The sequence below is a fragment of the Rattus norvegicus genome, chromosome X, assembly GCF_021556685.1.
Source record: "Rattus norvegicus strain SHRSP/BbbUtx chromosome X, alternate assembly SHRSP_T2T, whole genome shotgun sequence".
Lineage (NCBI taxonomy): Eukaryota > Metazoa > Chordata > Mammalia > Rodentia > Muridae > Rattus > Rattus norvegicus.
The window spans coordinates 37,705,186-37,719,400 of record NC_141554.1 but is presented as its reverse complement, the minus strand read 5'-3'; the positions used below and the strand labels follow the sequence as shown (position 1 = coordinate 37,719,400).

The following is a 14,215-nucleotide window of genomic DNA, read 5'->3' as shown; positions in this document are numbered from 1 at the left end:
GGAGGGTAGGGGAGCACCCTCATAAAAGCAGGGGGAGATAGCAGGTTTCTGGAGGGGAAACCTGGACAGGAGATAACATTTAAAATGTAAATTAAATTTAAAAATCCAATAAGAGAAAAAATGGAAAAAAAAACCCGTTTTGAAGCTGTGAGGATTCCCTAGGGTGTCACTGAGGTCTGCTCTATGTATTGCCCGCACTGAAAGTGTGAAGTAATTCACCCTTCAGTCCTGCCACCTAAGTCCCAAACTTGGTGTCTGTGTGCCCTGTGTGCCTTCTGCATGCAAGGAAGCTGGGCCACTGAGCCATACCTTCCACTAGTGCTTCACTTTCAACTGAGAGTAAAACGTCTTCTCATGAAATGCCTCCATTTGCCTGGATATAGCTTTATTTGGAGAAAGTCACGCGCTTCATAACCGAATCCTCAATTATACAATCCTGCATGCAGCAGCCACCACTCTCTACTTCTACAACAGTCTCATCCTTTCCAGAAACCTATGCTCATTATGCACTCTGTCTTTCTTCCTCTATTCCAGATCTGTTAGGTGAGTGGAATTAAATAGTCTGGTCTCTTCTGAGTTCCGTTACCAAGTTTGAAAGGTTTATTCTCCTGCAGCATCAGTCTGTAATGCAGTACTGCTGGAAACCTTCCATAGCAGACAAACTCTGTTGTTTTTCTCCATCCAGCAGACAAGCTCTAAGCTGTCTCTACTTTGGGGCTTTTGACTAACTTTCTGAACATCTGTAAAAAAGTTCAAAACGTTTCATTTAATACATGCCTTAGAGTGGAACTCCAGGGTCGAATCATGACAGCCTCAGTTATATTCTCTACAATGGTTTTACCACCATTTCATGGGATCTACGCTCCAGCGCCCCCAATCAAAACTGTTCATATTGCTCAGACATTTTACCTGGTTTGAAGAGGCATCTAATTGGTATGCATTTGCCTAATGTCTAATAATCTGAGCATTTTTCATGTGTTCATTGGCTTTCTATGATGCCTTTGCAGAATGTTTATTTCCATCTACAGCCTGGCCTTTAGTTGGGTTATCTTTATATTTTCTTGTAAGATTTTTTATTTATTGTCAACTCAAGTCTCTTAAACATTAAGTGGCATTTTTTTCTCAACTTGTGGTTTGTCCTTTTCCATCTCTTGATACTATCTGAAGCACAATTTTTATTTTTTATATGTTGCCTTTATGTGTCTTAGCCCAGGCCGGCCAGGGATCCCTAAAGCCTTAAACACCGAGCAAGCATTTTCAACGTTTCACTTCCCAGAAGGCACACGCTGCCATGCTTGGCTCACGCAGTTTTTATATTGAAAAATGACAATGGTTTTTTCCTCTCAGTGTACCCTAAGAAACCATCCTTAACCCAAACTTACAGAAACTTACATAACTTTTACCTCTAACCTGTAGGCCTGTGCTCTCAAAATAATTTTATACACCTCTATTCAGTTAAATAGAGATAGTAAACCTTAGCATGGTTAAGTATACAGCTCTCTCTATATAGTGTTGAGCACATTCACGGTGCAGTGCAGTTGGTCTGCAGCACAATTCTGCATTCATCTCACAAGATGTACAGTGTGCACATCTAATAACTCCCAGCCATGGCCAGGTTGTCCCTCTCTGCCCTGTCCTTGGCATACTCTCTCTTCATTGTAATCATCATTCTCTTTCCTGTTTCTGAATTGGAGTACCCTAAGTGCCTGGTATGCATGGACTCTAGGCCTGTGTGCACGCGTGTGCGTGTGCGTGTGCGTGTGCGTGTGCGTGTGTGTGTGTGTGTGTGTGTGTGTGTGTGTTTCAGGGATGGAATGGGGACTGGCTTATTTCATATAGCAAAATACCATCAAGGTTCATATCATGTATCATAGTTTTCTTCCTTTGTAAGGACAAATAGTATTTTAGTGTATGTAGAGGCTGATTTTGTATGTTAACTTGACACAAGCTGGAGTTATCTTGCAGACAGGAGCCTCCCTTGACGAAATGCCAGCTGTAAGGCATTTTATCAACTAGTGATCAAGAGGGGAGGGCCTAGCCCATTGTGGTGGCATCCCTGGGCTAGTGGTCTTGGGTTCCATAAGAGAGAAGGTGAGCAAGCCAGGGGAAGCAAACCAGTAAGTAACATCCCTCCATGGCCTCTGCATCAGCTCCTGCTTCCTGCTCTGTGTGAGTTCCAGTCCTGACTTCCTTTGGTGATGAAGAGCAATGTGGAAGTGTAAGCTGAATAAACCCTTTCCTCCCCAACTTGCCTCTTGGTCATGATGTTTTGTGCAGGAATACAAACCCTAAGACAGTATATGTTGTATATATGTTGTATGTATCTTGTTACCTACTCATCTAGCAGTGGTTGCTTCCACTCTGGAGCTCCTGACTCTGCTGTGAACATGTATATACAAATATTCCTAAGACTCTGCTTTCTCTACGCAGCAGATTATATGTTATAGCGCAATTCTGTTTGTATTTGTAGGCACTACCATGGTTTCCATAGCAGCTACATTATTTTATGTCCTGTCAGGAATGCACAAGCCTGAGAACTGCCTATATCCTTGTGAATCTTACTCGTTATAGTGACCATTCTAATTAATAGGCGTGAAGACTTATCGGTGCTTTTGCTTCCTGTTTCCCTGACTACTGATGTCACGTGTTCTATATGCTTGGTGGCCTTCTTTGTTCGAAGAACTGTGTCCAGCTCCTCTGCCCATTAATAGCTGGGTTGTTGGCTTTGGTTGAATCTTTGGTAGTCATAGCCACAAAAGCACTGACCCACCCAAGGGAGCTGGCTATAGCTTGCCCTGGGAATTTTAGTTTTAGCTCTTAGCTTTGCTTTTGGATACATTTTGAGTTAATCATTGTGTGTGATGTAAGGTCTGGCTTTCTATTCGTCACACGTGGATATCTAGCTTTGCCCTTTGTTGGGAAACCATCCTGTGAATGGTGGGGCTGTTTCTGAGCCCAGTCTCTCTTGGGGTTTCTGTCTGTCTTCATGCCAATGGCACTGTTTTGATGACTAGAGAATTATGATAAAAATTTGAAAACAAAGTGTTCTATAATAAAATTTTGAAGTAAAAACATTACCCTTTGCTCATTTAATGAATGAGCCAAGAACATCGTGCCTTTCTTTGTATGTGAAGTGCACCCACAAAGTTATGTTTTATGTGAGGTTAGATATGTCTGTGTCCCTCTGGCATGGGCTAAAATGTCACACATGGGGATGAATAGGGTATGAAGTACAATGGGGCATGCATGGGTTTGGGGAATTAGGAGGAATCACCTAGAAGAGGAAAGATGTTCAGAAGAGTGATGGTGAATGGCAAGGCTTGTGGGAGAAAGGCAAGGGGGAAAGTGCTTTCTCAGTGAATGGGAACTGGTATTTTGTATGGTATCTGTATTAATGGAAGAAGGAAATGATAGCAGCAGGACAGTTCACAGTTCAATAAAGTGGAAAGATTCTTAGACCAGCGAGTTTGGAGATCCGAGTTCTAGAAAGAACTACCTCATCTACGATTGATTCTGAAGAAGCCTTAGTCTTTTTTTGACCACCGACTTTTCTATCTGTAAAACGAAGAAGGAGACTATCCTAATTTACATTACATTGCTGTGTTACATTGGTACATTGCTGTGGGGAGGAAACAGATTATTTCAGCTTTCCGGTTACACATTATTGAGGGAAATCAATGCAGGAATTCAAAGCAGAGGCTTGAAGTAGAGACCAATGGCAGAACACTGAGAATTGGCTGGCTTCTGCTGGCTCACTCGGCTACCTTTCTTATATGACTTACCCACCACATTTCAATTAGCAATTAAGAAAATGCCTCCCAGCCAACAGCTGGAGGGCTATTCCTCATCTGAAGCTCCCTCTTCCCAGGAATGTCAAGTTGACAGTCAAGGTTAGCTGTCACAGGGCTGATCTTTAGAAGTCCCTTTTAACTCTACCCTTACAAATGTTTAATTAACATTTGAGGTATTCATGACAGTTTTCTTTTTAACTCACATTTCAATTTAATAAAAGCTAATCAAATGACCATTTTGAAAAAGTGATGTAGAACAAAGCTTCTTTTGAGGGGTGTGTGTGTGTGTGTGTGTGTGTGTGTGTGTGTGTTTGGTGGTTGGCGAGGTTGAGACAGTGTTTCTTTGTGTAATCTTGGCTGTCCTAGAAATCACTTGGTAGACCAAGATGGCCTCAAGTTCGGAGATCTGATTGCCTCTGCCTCCCAAGTGCTAGGATTAAAGGTGTGAGCTACTACTTAGCAGGACACAGCTTCTTAAGAAATGGATTTGGGACCCTCATGTAAGATTGAATAATTGAATATGGGGGGTGGATCACAAAAATGGTGATAGTAAAAGGTTCCTGAAAGTGTAGCCAACAAAAATCCATTTTAAACTGAACAAATGATGAATTAGGTATTTCTGGCAGTGCCTACCCATGTTACATGATACAACTTCAGTGCAGCCTTAATTTGAACACACAATATGTACACTTTGCAATGGGCATTTTATCATATCCACAACACTAATAAATGGTATCTGAAATACCATGGCCCAGAGTCAAGGCTACTTACTGTGCTTTATGAATCACAATATTTGTACTATACATGGAAAGTTGTCAGCTCTCATAGAAACTTAACGGTTTAATTCCTGAAAACAAAGATTTAATCTTTTCCTACCATTTTTTCTCAGCATGTAAACATCAAATCGGTATATCCTTGCACTGTATTTTATTGGAATGTTTCATTCTAATAGTTGCCATTTGAATTATTTTTCTGGAATTTCATTAAAACAATTATTCCATGAATTTTAGTTTAGCATTAGAGCAGACTTTCCAACAATTTCTAAAATGATCGTAAACATTTTGCATTTTGTACTGTATCCCTACGCAAAGTGACATTTTCAGCACTGACAACTGTCGATTGATCAAGGGCTGGAGAGATGGCTCAGCAATTAAGAACACTGGCTGCTCTTCCAGAGGATATAAATTCAATTCCCAGCAACCACATGGTGACTCATAACCGGCCATAACTCCAGTTCCAGGGAATCCAACACCCTCTTCTGGCCTCTCTGGGCACTAGGCATGTAAGTGGTACCCACACATCTAGGTAAAACACCCACAGACATAAAATAATATAAAAATATTTTTTTAAAAAATCAATCCACTCTAAAACATTCAATCAATGTCTAATTCTTTATGTAGTGTGAACAAGCAAATTTGCTTTTATCTTTAATAAATGGTAAAGTTGTATGTAAATTAAGAATGGCTTTACAGCCTTATTTATAATAGCCAGAAGCTGGAAAGAACCCAGATTCCCTTCAACAGAGGAATGGATACAGAAAATGTGGTACATCTACACAATGGAATATTACTCAGCTATCAAAAACAATGCCTTTATGAAATTCATAGGCAAATGGTTGGAACTGGAAAATATCATCCTGAGTGAGGTAACCCAATCACAGAAAAACACACATGGTATGCACTCATTGATAAGTGGCTATTAGCCCAAATGCTTGAATAACCCTAGATGCCAAGAACAAATGAAACTCAAGACGGATGATCAAAATGTGAATGCTTCACTCCTTCTTTAAAAGGGGAACAAGAATACCCTTGGCAGGGAATAGAGAGGCAAAGATTAAAACAGAGACTGAAGGAACACCCATTCAGAGCCTGCCCCACATGTGGCCCATACATATACAGCCACCCAATTAGACAAGATGGATGAAGCAAAGAAGTGCAGGCAGGGGGCTGGGGATTTAGCTCAGTGGTAGAGCGCTTGCCTAGGAAGCGCAAGGCCCTGGGTTCGGTCCCCAGCTCCGAAAAAAAGAACAAAAAAAAAAAAAAAAGAAGTGCAGGCAGACAGGAGCTGGATGTAGATCTCTCCTGAGAGACACAGCCAGAATACAGCAAACACAGAGGCGAATGCCAGCAGCAAAGCACTGAACTGAGAACAGGACCCCCGTTGAAGGAATCAGAGAAAGAACTGGAAGAGCTTGAAGGGGCTCAAGACCCCATATGAACAACAGTGCCAAGCAACCAGAGCTTCCAGGGACTAAGCCACTATCTAAAGACTATACATGGACTGACCCTGGACTCTGACCTCATAGGTAGCAATGAATATCCTAGTAAGATCACCAGTGTAAGGGGAAGCCCTGGGTCCTGCTAAGTCTGAACCCCCAGTGAACGTGATTGTTGGGGGGAGGGTGGCAATGGGGGGAGGATGGGGAGGGGAACACCCATAAAGAAGGGGAGGGGGAGGGGTTGGGGGATGTTGGCCCGGAAACCGGGAAAGGAAATAACACTCGAAATGTAAATAAGAAATACTCAAGTTAATAATAAAAAAAAAAGTTGTGCTCCGTAGATCTTTTATAATTAGAAAAATTAATTTGTACCAGCCATTCCTCCATGGTTCACTGGTTTTAAAAAAAAGAATGGCTTTAGAATAAAATTCTTCATGATTTTGATCAGTAAAAGTGTGGTTTCTATACTTATTTTATAACTCTATATACCTTGGGACACAAAGTTTTCTCTGATGAAAAAGTGGCTGTTTTCAGACAGAGTTTTAAATCCCTGATTTGGGACATACAACTATGGGTAGATAGGAGGAAAAAAGCATCAGGAATAAATACAGGGACTTGCACCTGAAAGGGGAGACAATATATACTGCATTGTCTCAGTTAGCCTTGGGCATAGCAACCTGAGAAGGGTTGAATCTCAACCGAGGGACTGTCCAGATCAGATTGGCCTGTGGACATACATGTGGGGAGATTGACCTGGTTGTTAGTTGACATAGGAATATTGAGCCCACTGAAAGTGGTGCCATTTTTGGTAAGCTGTTCTTCGGCTGTATAGAAAGGCTAGCTAAGCATAGCCCTGTGAGCAAGCTACCAAGCAGCATTCTTCCATGCTTTCTGCTCTACTTCCTCAGCTGGGCAAGAGTTCCCTGGTTGGAGGAAATGCTGCATGGTATAGGAAAGCAGTCCTGCCTTCAAATTCTTGCTTGAGTTCCTGCCCTGACTTCTTATAGTGACAGATCCATCTTGACCTGAAGGCGTGAGCCAAATTAATCCTTTCCTCCCTCAAGTTGCTTTTGGTCAGTGTTTCATCACAATGGAGAGCAAACTAGGACACACGTCTTCCTGACCTTTTGCATTGAATAGACATGCTACCTGTGCCATTATTTTGCTGAGTCCAGATTCTGCTTAGTTTTTAAAATGTAATATTTAATGTTGAAAAAGCAGGGGCTCAGCTCTAGTCCTAACTTGATTTTCCATCTAAATCCCAGTGTTTCCATCTTTATTTGAATGAAGTCGAATTGCTGATTGAATTAAGAATGTAAGATCCACGGACAGTGGCACTCACAGTATAAGACATAGAGGAATGTCAAGTAAGATGTAGGGTCATTCTTGGCCCTCTCAGAATCTGAACCACCAACCAAAAAGCATACATGGGCTGGACTTAGGCCTTCCCGCACATATGTAACAGATATGCACTTTGTCTCCATGTGGGTCCCAAACAACTACAACGGGGACTGTCCCAAAAGTCGTTGTCTGTCTATTGGATATGTTCTTCTGGCTGGACTGCCTTGTCTGGCCTCAGTGGAAGAGGATGCTTCTAGCCCTACAGACACTTGATAGCCATGGTGGGGAGATAGCTAGGGGGCTCCCATTTGCTTAGAGGAGAAGAGGATGTGGGATTGGGGAAGGATTGTGGGTGGGGGTGATGAGGGAGGGGGCAGTGAGCAGGAAGAAAGTGAATAAGTAAAAATAATAATAATAATAATAAAGATTTAGTGTCATATACTCTATAAGTCTTGAGTTCCTTTTGAGAAATGATTTTGATTTTTGAAGGAGACAGGTCTTTTACGATAACTTCCACAATGTGTAAATCTCTCACATGCATTATTTGAACCTAGTGGAGACAGTGTGGTAGCATTCACCTCAGTGTAAAGATTAAGCCTTCGATGTAAAGATTTGCTCTCCTCTCAGAGACAGGGATTGAAGCAGAAATCACAGAGGAACGCTTCTTACTGGCTTGCTTTCTATGGTTTGTTGCTTTCTTGTAGCATTCAGAACCACTTGCCCAGGGATGGCACTGTCTACAGCTGAGATGGATTCCTTCCATTTATTAATTATCAATCAAGAAAATGCCCCACGGACATGCTCACAGGACACTCTGATGGAGGCAAGTCTTCAACTGAAGTTCTCTCTTCCCAGATTTCCATTAAGTTGATAGCTAAGGTTAACTATAATCGGAGGCTTGAATGTAAAAAGAAGTAGAACCATGAGAGAATGGAGGCTATCCCACATCTTCCCTAATATGACAGGTATGCTTAGAACTTGGGGATAGATTATAGGTAAAAGGAGAGGAGGAAACATACAGATCTACTGTAAAAGCTCTCACTTCACATGGAACCAATAAACCGAATAATAGTACTCATTCAAAAGAGATCTAACTAAAAGTATACAGAATCCCAGTGTCCATATGAATCCTAAAACTTTCTGAAGTCCTTTAAATGTCGAGTGACTGCAAAATACAATATGACATACTATTCTAATTTTTCTCAGCATAAATCTTTAAGTCTACAAAACAATAAAGTCAGTATTTATAGAATGACAGAAACCCCTGAATTTTGGAAAGAACCTTAGCCTACCCAAGGAAACAGTTATGGTGGCCACTTATTCTTTTCCTAGAACAGATGAATTCGTGCCAGATGGCTATTGGAACTTATCTCTCTGTCAGGGATCCCAATCATAGTGTCAAATAATAAGGTCATCCTATGAATAAGACACTATAGACATAAATGCTGTTACATTGAGTAGCTCAGTGTGCTGCTGTGTCAAATTAGTGTAGTGTGCAAAATGCCTTAATAAGAGCTTTCAAACGTTTCCTTGATTAGAGGAATCAAACAATAACTAATGAGCAGGACCATTATATTATTTATCTATGAAATAAAAGCATTCAGCACATGATAAATCCAGCGAGTGTAGACAGCAGATTTAGATGGTCCAGACTGGGGAAAACATTTTCACTGATAATAACTGAGTGCATTACCACCTGCCATTTAGAAAAATAGCCCAGCGTCTCACATGAATTTACCCATGTAAATAGAGCCTGCTAAGAGTGTCTAACCATGTATTTTAATGCCTTCGAGGAATCAAATAAAAATATCGAATTCTAGCTTTAGAAAAACATACAAGACTTTCAATACTCACTCATAAGCATCCAGATTTTCCTCTTCTTCAGATGAACTTGACTCAGGGAATCCCCTTAAAAGAGTTGAGAAACAGCATGAATGCCAAACAAACAAGAAAGCGAGAAACAATACAACTGCCTAGTATTGCAATACCAAGTTATTGTATCCACAGAGACAAAAATCAAGACTTCTAAGTTTCCCCTTTGTACTTGGGAAAAGTAGCAGCAAAATGAAAAATGGGTCGCTCACAAGCTAAGCCTATAGCCAGTGCAGGAAGAGAATGCCTCTTCAACAAAAGAGGCTCCTGGTTGAGTTCCCAGGAGCCTCTTGAGAAGGAGAGCAAGCTTCTGAAACAGATGAAGACTCCTGCAAAGATGGCTACTGTAGGAAGTGTGAAAGGTTGGTGCTGGGTCTACAGAGATGGCTTGGTGGTTAAGAGCATTTCCTGCTCTCGCAGAGAGCTTTGCTTCAGTTCTCAGTACCCACGTGGCAGTTCACAACCGGATGTAATTCCAATTCCAAGGGATTCAGTGCTCTCTTCTGGCCGCTGTGGGTACTACACATATGTGGTACACTTTCCATACATGCAGCCCAAATACTCATGCACATAAAAATAAAGAATAATTATTTTTTAAAGGTTGGTGATGTGCACAGAATTATTCTTAGGGAATACTTTATTCTGGGTTGCTTTCTATCTTGTTAAAGTTGCCTGAGCCAGCGTATTAGCAGAGTACTTCATAACTGATGAGTAGATAAGATCCGTATGAGGAGACACCTTAACCAAGGAGACGTCTCCTCAGTGAGATCTACATAAATCCTCAGTGGCAAATGACATGGACATTTTTAGACTATATTTACCTTGCATGTAAAGCCTCATTGCAAACTTATTTCAAATGTGCTTGTTTTTTCTTTTTTTTCTACAAATGGAAGTAAATTTGGGATATAAAGTAGCATCTCAATTGGATTTACCATGACATCTTTGAGGGGCTGTGAGATACAATATTTCTTTCCAATTGGTTACTGCGGGCAATGTCTTCCTCACTGCAAGTAAAGGTATATGATTAGTGTGGTGAAAATGAAAGTTCCTGGGAAGCAGTCATTGTTAGCATTTTGTCTAAGCTCTGCCCCACAGTTACCTGGCAACAGCCAGGTGTACTTGATTCACTATTAAAGGGGTTGCTTGCCCCCTCCGTTCTGCTCTCTCTCTCTCTCTCTCTCTCTCTCGCTCTCGCTCTCGCTCTCGCTCTCGCTCTCGCTCTCGCTCTCGCTCTCGCCTTCCTGTTCCTGCTCTGTCCTCTTGACCTTCTCCTTCTCTCCCCATTCCTCTCCCCCTCTCTCTCTATGTACTCATGACTGGCCTATACTCCCCTTCCCTTCTCTCTGCCTCTCTCTGCCCCTGCTACCCTCTCCACTCCCCTCCCCATGCTCTGAATAAACTCTATTCTATATTATACCATCAAGTGACTGGTCCCTCTGGAGGAAGGGATGCCTCAACATGGGTCTGTGGAGTCACCCCCTTCTCCCACAACAGACTACACACCCACCAAACGTATTCTCTCTCTCTCTGTGTCTCTATCTTTTTATAAACACAACAGTCGTACCTTCCACTGACCCTTCTGAAAGGCTAACGGATTAGAACATCAGTGATTGTGGAGATAATGGAATGTTGCATGTCCAGAACCTAATTTTATTTTATGTATCTCAGGCTATCTTTAGTTCTCTTGTCAGCCAGTCCTTGTCCATCTCTGTGTATGGCCTACCATCCTGTGATTGACAGGAAAGCCTTCTGCAGTGTATTAGTTTAACAGACCTCTGGAAAAAGGAAATAAAAGGCCATGACTACTACTCGTATAGCATGGAGAAGGTTTTTATTGTAGGTTCGAGGCAGAAAGCAGGCAGAGGGAAGAGTCTGGGTTGAGCATGGCCAGCAGACTAAACCAGACCATGAGAGGAGGGAAGGAATGGGAGAACAAGATAGGATTGGGCTGACCAACTGAAGCAGCCCAGGCCAAAGTGGAGCCATAAAGTCTGTGTTATATAGGAGATAGAGAAGCTGGGGGAAGGGAAGGAAGAAGCTGGGAGGGAGACATTTAGGGTAAAGGTTGTGGTGAGAAATGTTGGGAGGGCCACAGGTACTGAATGAGGCTGAGAGAGTTAGCCAGTGCCTGCTTTGGCGTGTTAATAGGCACCTGGTATGTTTGTTGCTGGTTTCTTTGACACTTAACAACCATTGGCTTCTACAAACCCCAAAGCTAAATTGCCATCTGATTCTATCCGAGACCTATAACACAGACACTCCACCTTCGCTATAGTCCCCCTCCACCATCACTGTTTCCAACTATTGAAAAATGTTTTGCTTTATATGACTTTCTTTGTTCTGTTTCTATGAGAACTTCATAAAATTGCTATTTCATTAGAACATGGAATTTGGGGTGACCTCAATTTGTGATCCTGGGCCACGGGCACTCATATCTGGCTCCAAAATAAACTTCCTTATGCTCCTTGAGGTGACAGCTGTGTGGTTTGTTGTTGTTGACAGTACATTTATAAATGTATGATTATTGAATGTTAAGTGACAAAATGATTTGTTTCAGATACGTCTTAACTGCTTGACTTTATTTGACATCTTGCCCCTTTTAGAGAAGCAATATTCTAGTACAAGTGAGACCTGCTAGTAATCATAATTACTTCAGCAGCAGTAGTGTTAGCCTTCTGTCTAAGCTCCACCCCACAGTTACCTGGCAACAGCCAGGTATGCCTGACTCATTATAAAAGGGGCTGCTTGCTCCCTCCTCACTCTCTTGCTCTTGCCTTCCTGCCCCTGCTCTGTCCTCCATTCTTCTCTCTCTCTCTCTCTCTCTCTCTCTCTCTCTCTCTCTCTCTCTCTCTCTCTCTCTCTGCCTTTCTCTGTCTCTATTACCCTCCCCATGCCCTGAATGAACTCTATTGTATACTACACACACACACACACACACACACACACACACACACACACACACACACACTTGTGGCTGGTCCCTCAGGGGGAAGGGATGCTTCAGCATTGACCCTCAGAGGCATCTCCTTCCCCAACACCTCACCACACCTCCACAGAACATATCCCCACTCTCTTTATCTTTTTATAAACACATCAAGCAGGAAACCTGGCTCAAGAGACAGACTGATTAGCATTGCTCTGCCTCCCCTGTGGATGTACAGCATTCTGCCCTTTAGATATTTGTTGAGTATATTTTTCTCCTGCGTTGGCATGATTAGAGCTAAGAATCTTGCACTTGCAACTCATCTGGACACAGATGAAGCAGCAGAAATAGCATAGGCCTCTGCCATCCATCATTTTTATTTCTTTCATTCTGAGTGTTAAGAGCATGAGGAACTGCTTACCTCCTCCTCAAGTCCAAAGGTTTCTTTGTCTGGAATTTAGACCCCATTTCCTGTTTGCCTTCACAACCAAGCCTTTTTTTCTAAACAATTCACAGGGACAGGCTGCTTTGGCAAGGAAATGATCCTCTGGCTTTGTTTTAAGATATGCTTAGAGAATTCTAAATGCCCTTGATTCTAAAATGCCTCCCTCCCAACCTGCTCTACTAGCCTCCCCCACGCTCAGAAGTTTGCCTTCCTCCTCTGTAAGAAACGTTCATTGGAAAAGGCAAAGCAATTTATTTAGTCTTGTGTTTTGTTTTTACATTCTCTGTGTGTGTGTGTGTGTGTGTGCGTGCGTGCGTGTGTGTGTGTGTGTGTGTGTGTGTGTGCGCGAGGGAGGGAGAGAGAGAGAGAGAGAGAGAGAGCTTGCAATAGCTTGAAGTAACTAGTTCACTCCTTCAATCATGCGAGATGTGGGACTGAACTCAGAGCATCGGAGGTGACATGCCTGAACTGGATAGTCAGGCACTCAGCCATCTTGCCAGCCCAGATCTATAAGCGCAAGAGACAAAGGACAAATAAATGCAGCCTTTCCTCAGCAATCAGGCATAGACAGTGCACTTGGAAACTAGTTGTGCCCTAAAGTGAAAAACCACGATTTATTATTTTTAAAGACATTTAAGTCCAATGGTATATATTTATACGATTTATTATTTTTAAAGACATTTAAATCCAATAGTATATAGTTCCTTTCTTTCAGGTTCCACATGACTCTGTGGCTGAATCATTGGTACCGTGAGGCATTTGCTTTAGGTAAAAATAACGATGGTAAGAAGAGTCACGGAATAAGAGCATAAAAGGAGATAAACAATGTTTCAGAGATATGCTCTGCATTTACTCTATGTAGAGACAGACAGCAGCAGCCCTTGGCAAGGAAGCTGACACCTCTGCGAATGGCAGACAGTGGCCAGTATGTTGGGACTGAAGTCTAAGACAGCAAAGAGGGAAGGGATAACACTTGACCCTTCCTATATGATCCAGTTACCATTTAATTAAACATTTATTGAGCATCAGGTATGGAACAAACCCCAAAGATATAGTCACTTTTAATATGCTTTCAATTCTAAGTTTGGATAGCATCATTGGCTGAAAACCTGAATGAACTAAATATGCCCATTATAAACTCATCCTTTTTAATACAGATTCTATGCTTAGGACTAGGCAGTTATTGGGAGGAAGGGGAAGGACTAAAATGCTAAAGCTATCATGGATCATTGAAATCTATACTCTCAGCTCCAGAGGAACCACTTGGCTTCCCCACTCTTTCGGTTAAAGTACTGAATGTTTGTAGAGACGACCACCGTAGTCCAGCTAAGAACTGTATCATCAGCATTGAGGTTGCACTCGGAGGCTATGGGGCAATGTCTGTTCTATATTCTGGGCAGTCAACTTAAGTGCTTAGCTTTACCTTTTCGGTTTCCTTATTTGCCACCAGTCAGGGCAGTCTTCCCTTGGAATATAGCGTATGTTGACGGTTGGCTGGGAGTCATAACTTTTCTTTAAGTGGCTGTCATATTGGGGTGGAATGGCACTTGAGGATGATGCATCCATTTTGAGAATGGGAACTGCCCTTGGGATCTTCAGCTTTGGAGGACAAGAGATTTCATCAT

The 14,215-nt window shown here is 42.1% G+C and overlaps 1 protein-coding gene across 2 annotated transcripts in view; it reads right to left on the bottom strand.

Annotated features, from left to right (window-relative positions):
• Bmx (BMX non-receptor tyrosine kinase) overlaps positions 1–14,215 on the bottom strand; it is a 62,769-nt gene that overhangs the window by 26,298 nt on the left and 22,256 nt on the right. For both annotated transcript variants that reach the window (NM_001109016.1, XM_087600457.1), the window contains exons 7-9: positions 14,014–14,189; positions 10,155–10,226; positions 9,205–9,258 (exon numbers count right to left, since the gene is read on the bottom strand). In NM_001109016.1, the coding sequence (NP_001102486.1) occupies positions 9,205–9,258; positions 10,155–10,226; positions 14,014–14,189 (302 nt within the window). The remainder of the gene's footprint in view (positions 1–9,204; positions 9,259–10,154; positions 10,227–14,013; positions 14,190–14,215) is intronic.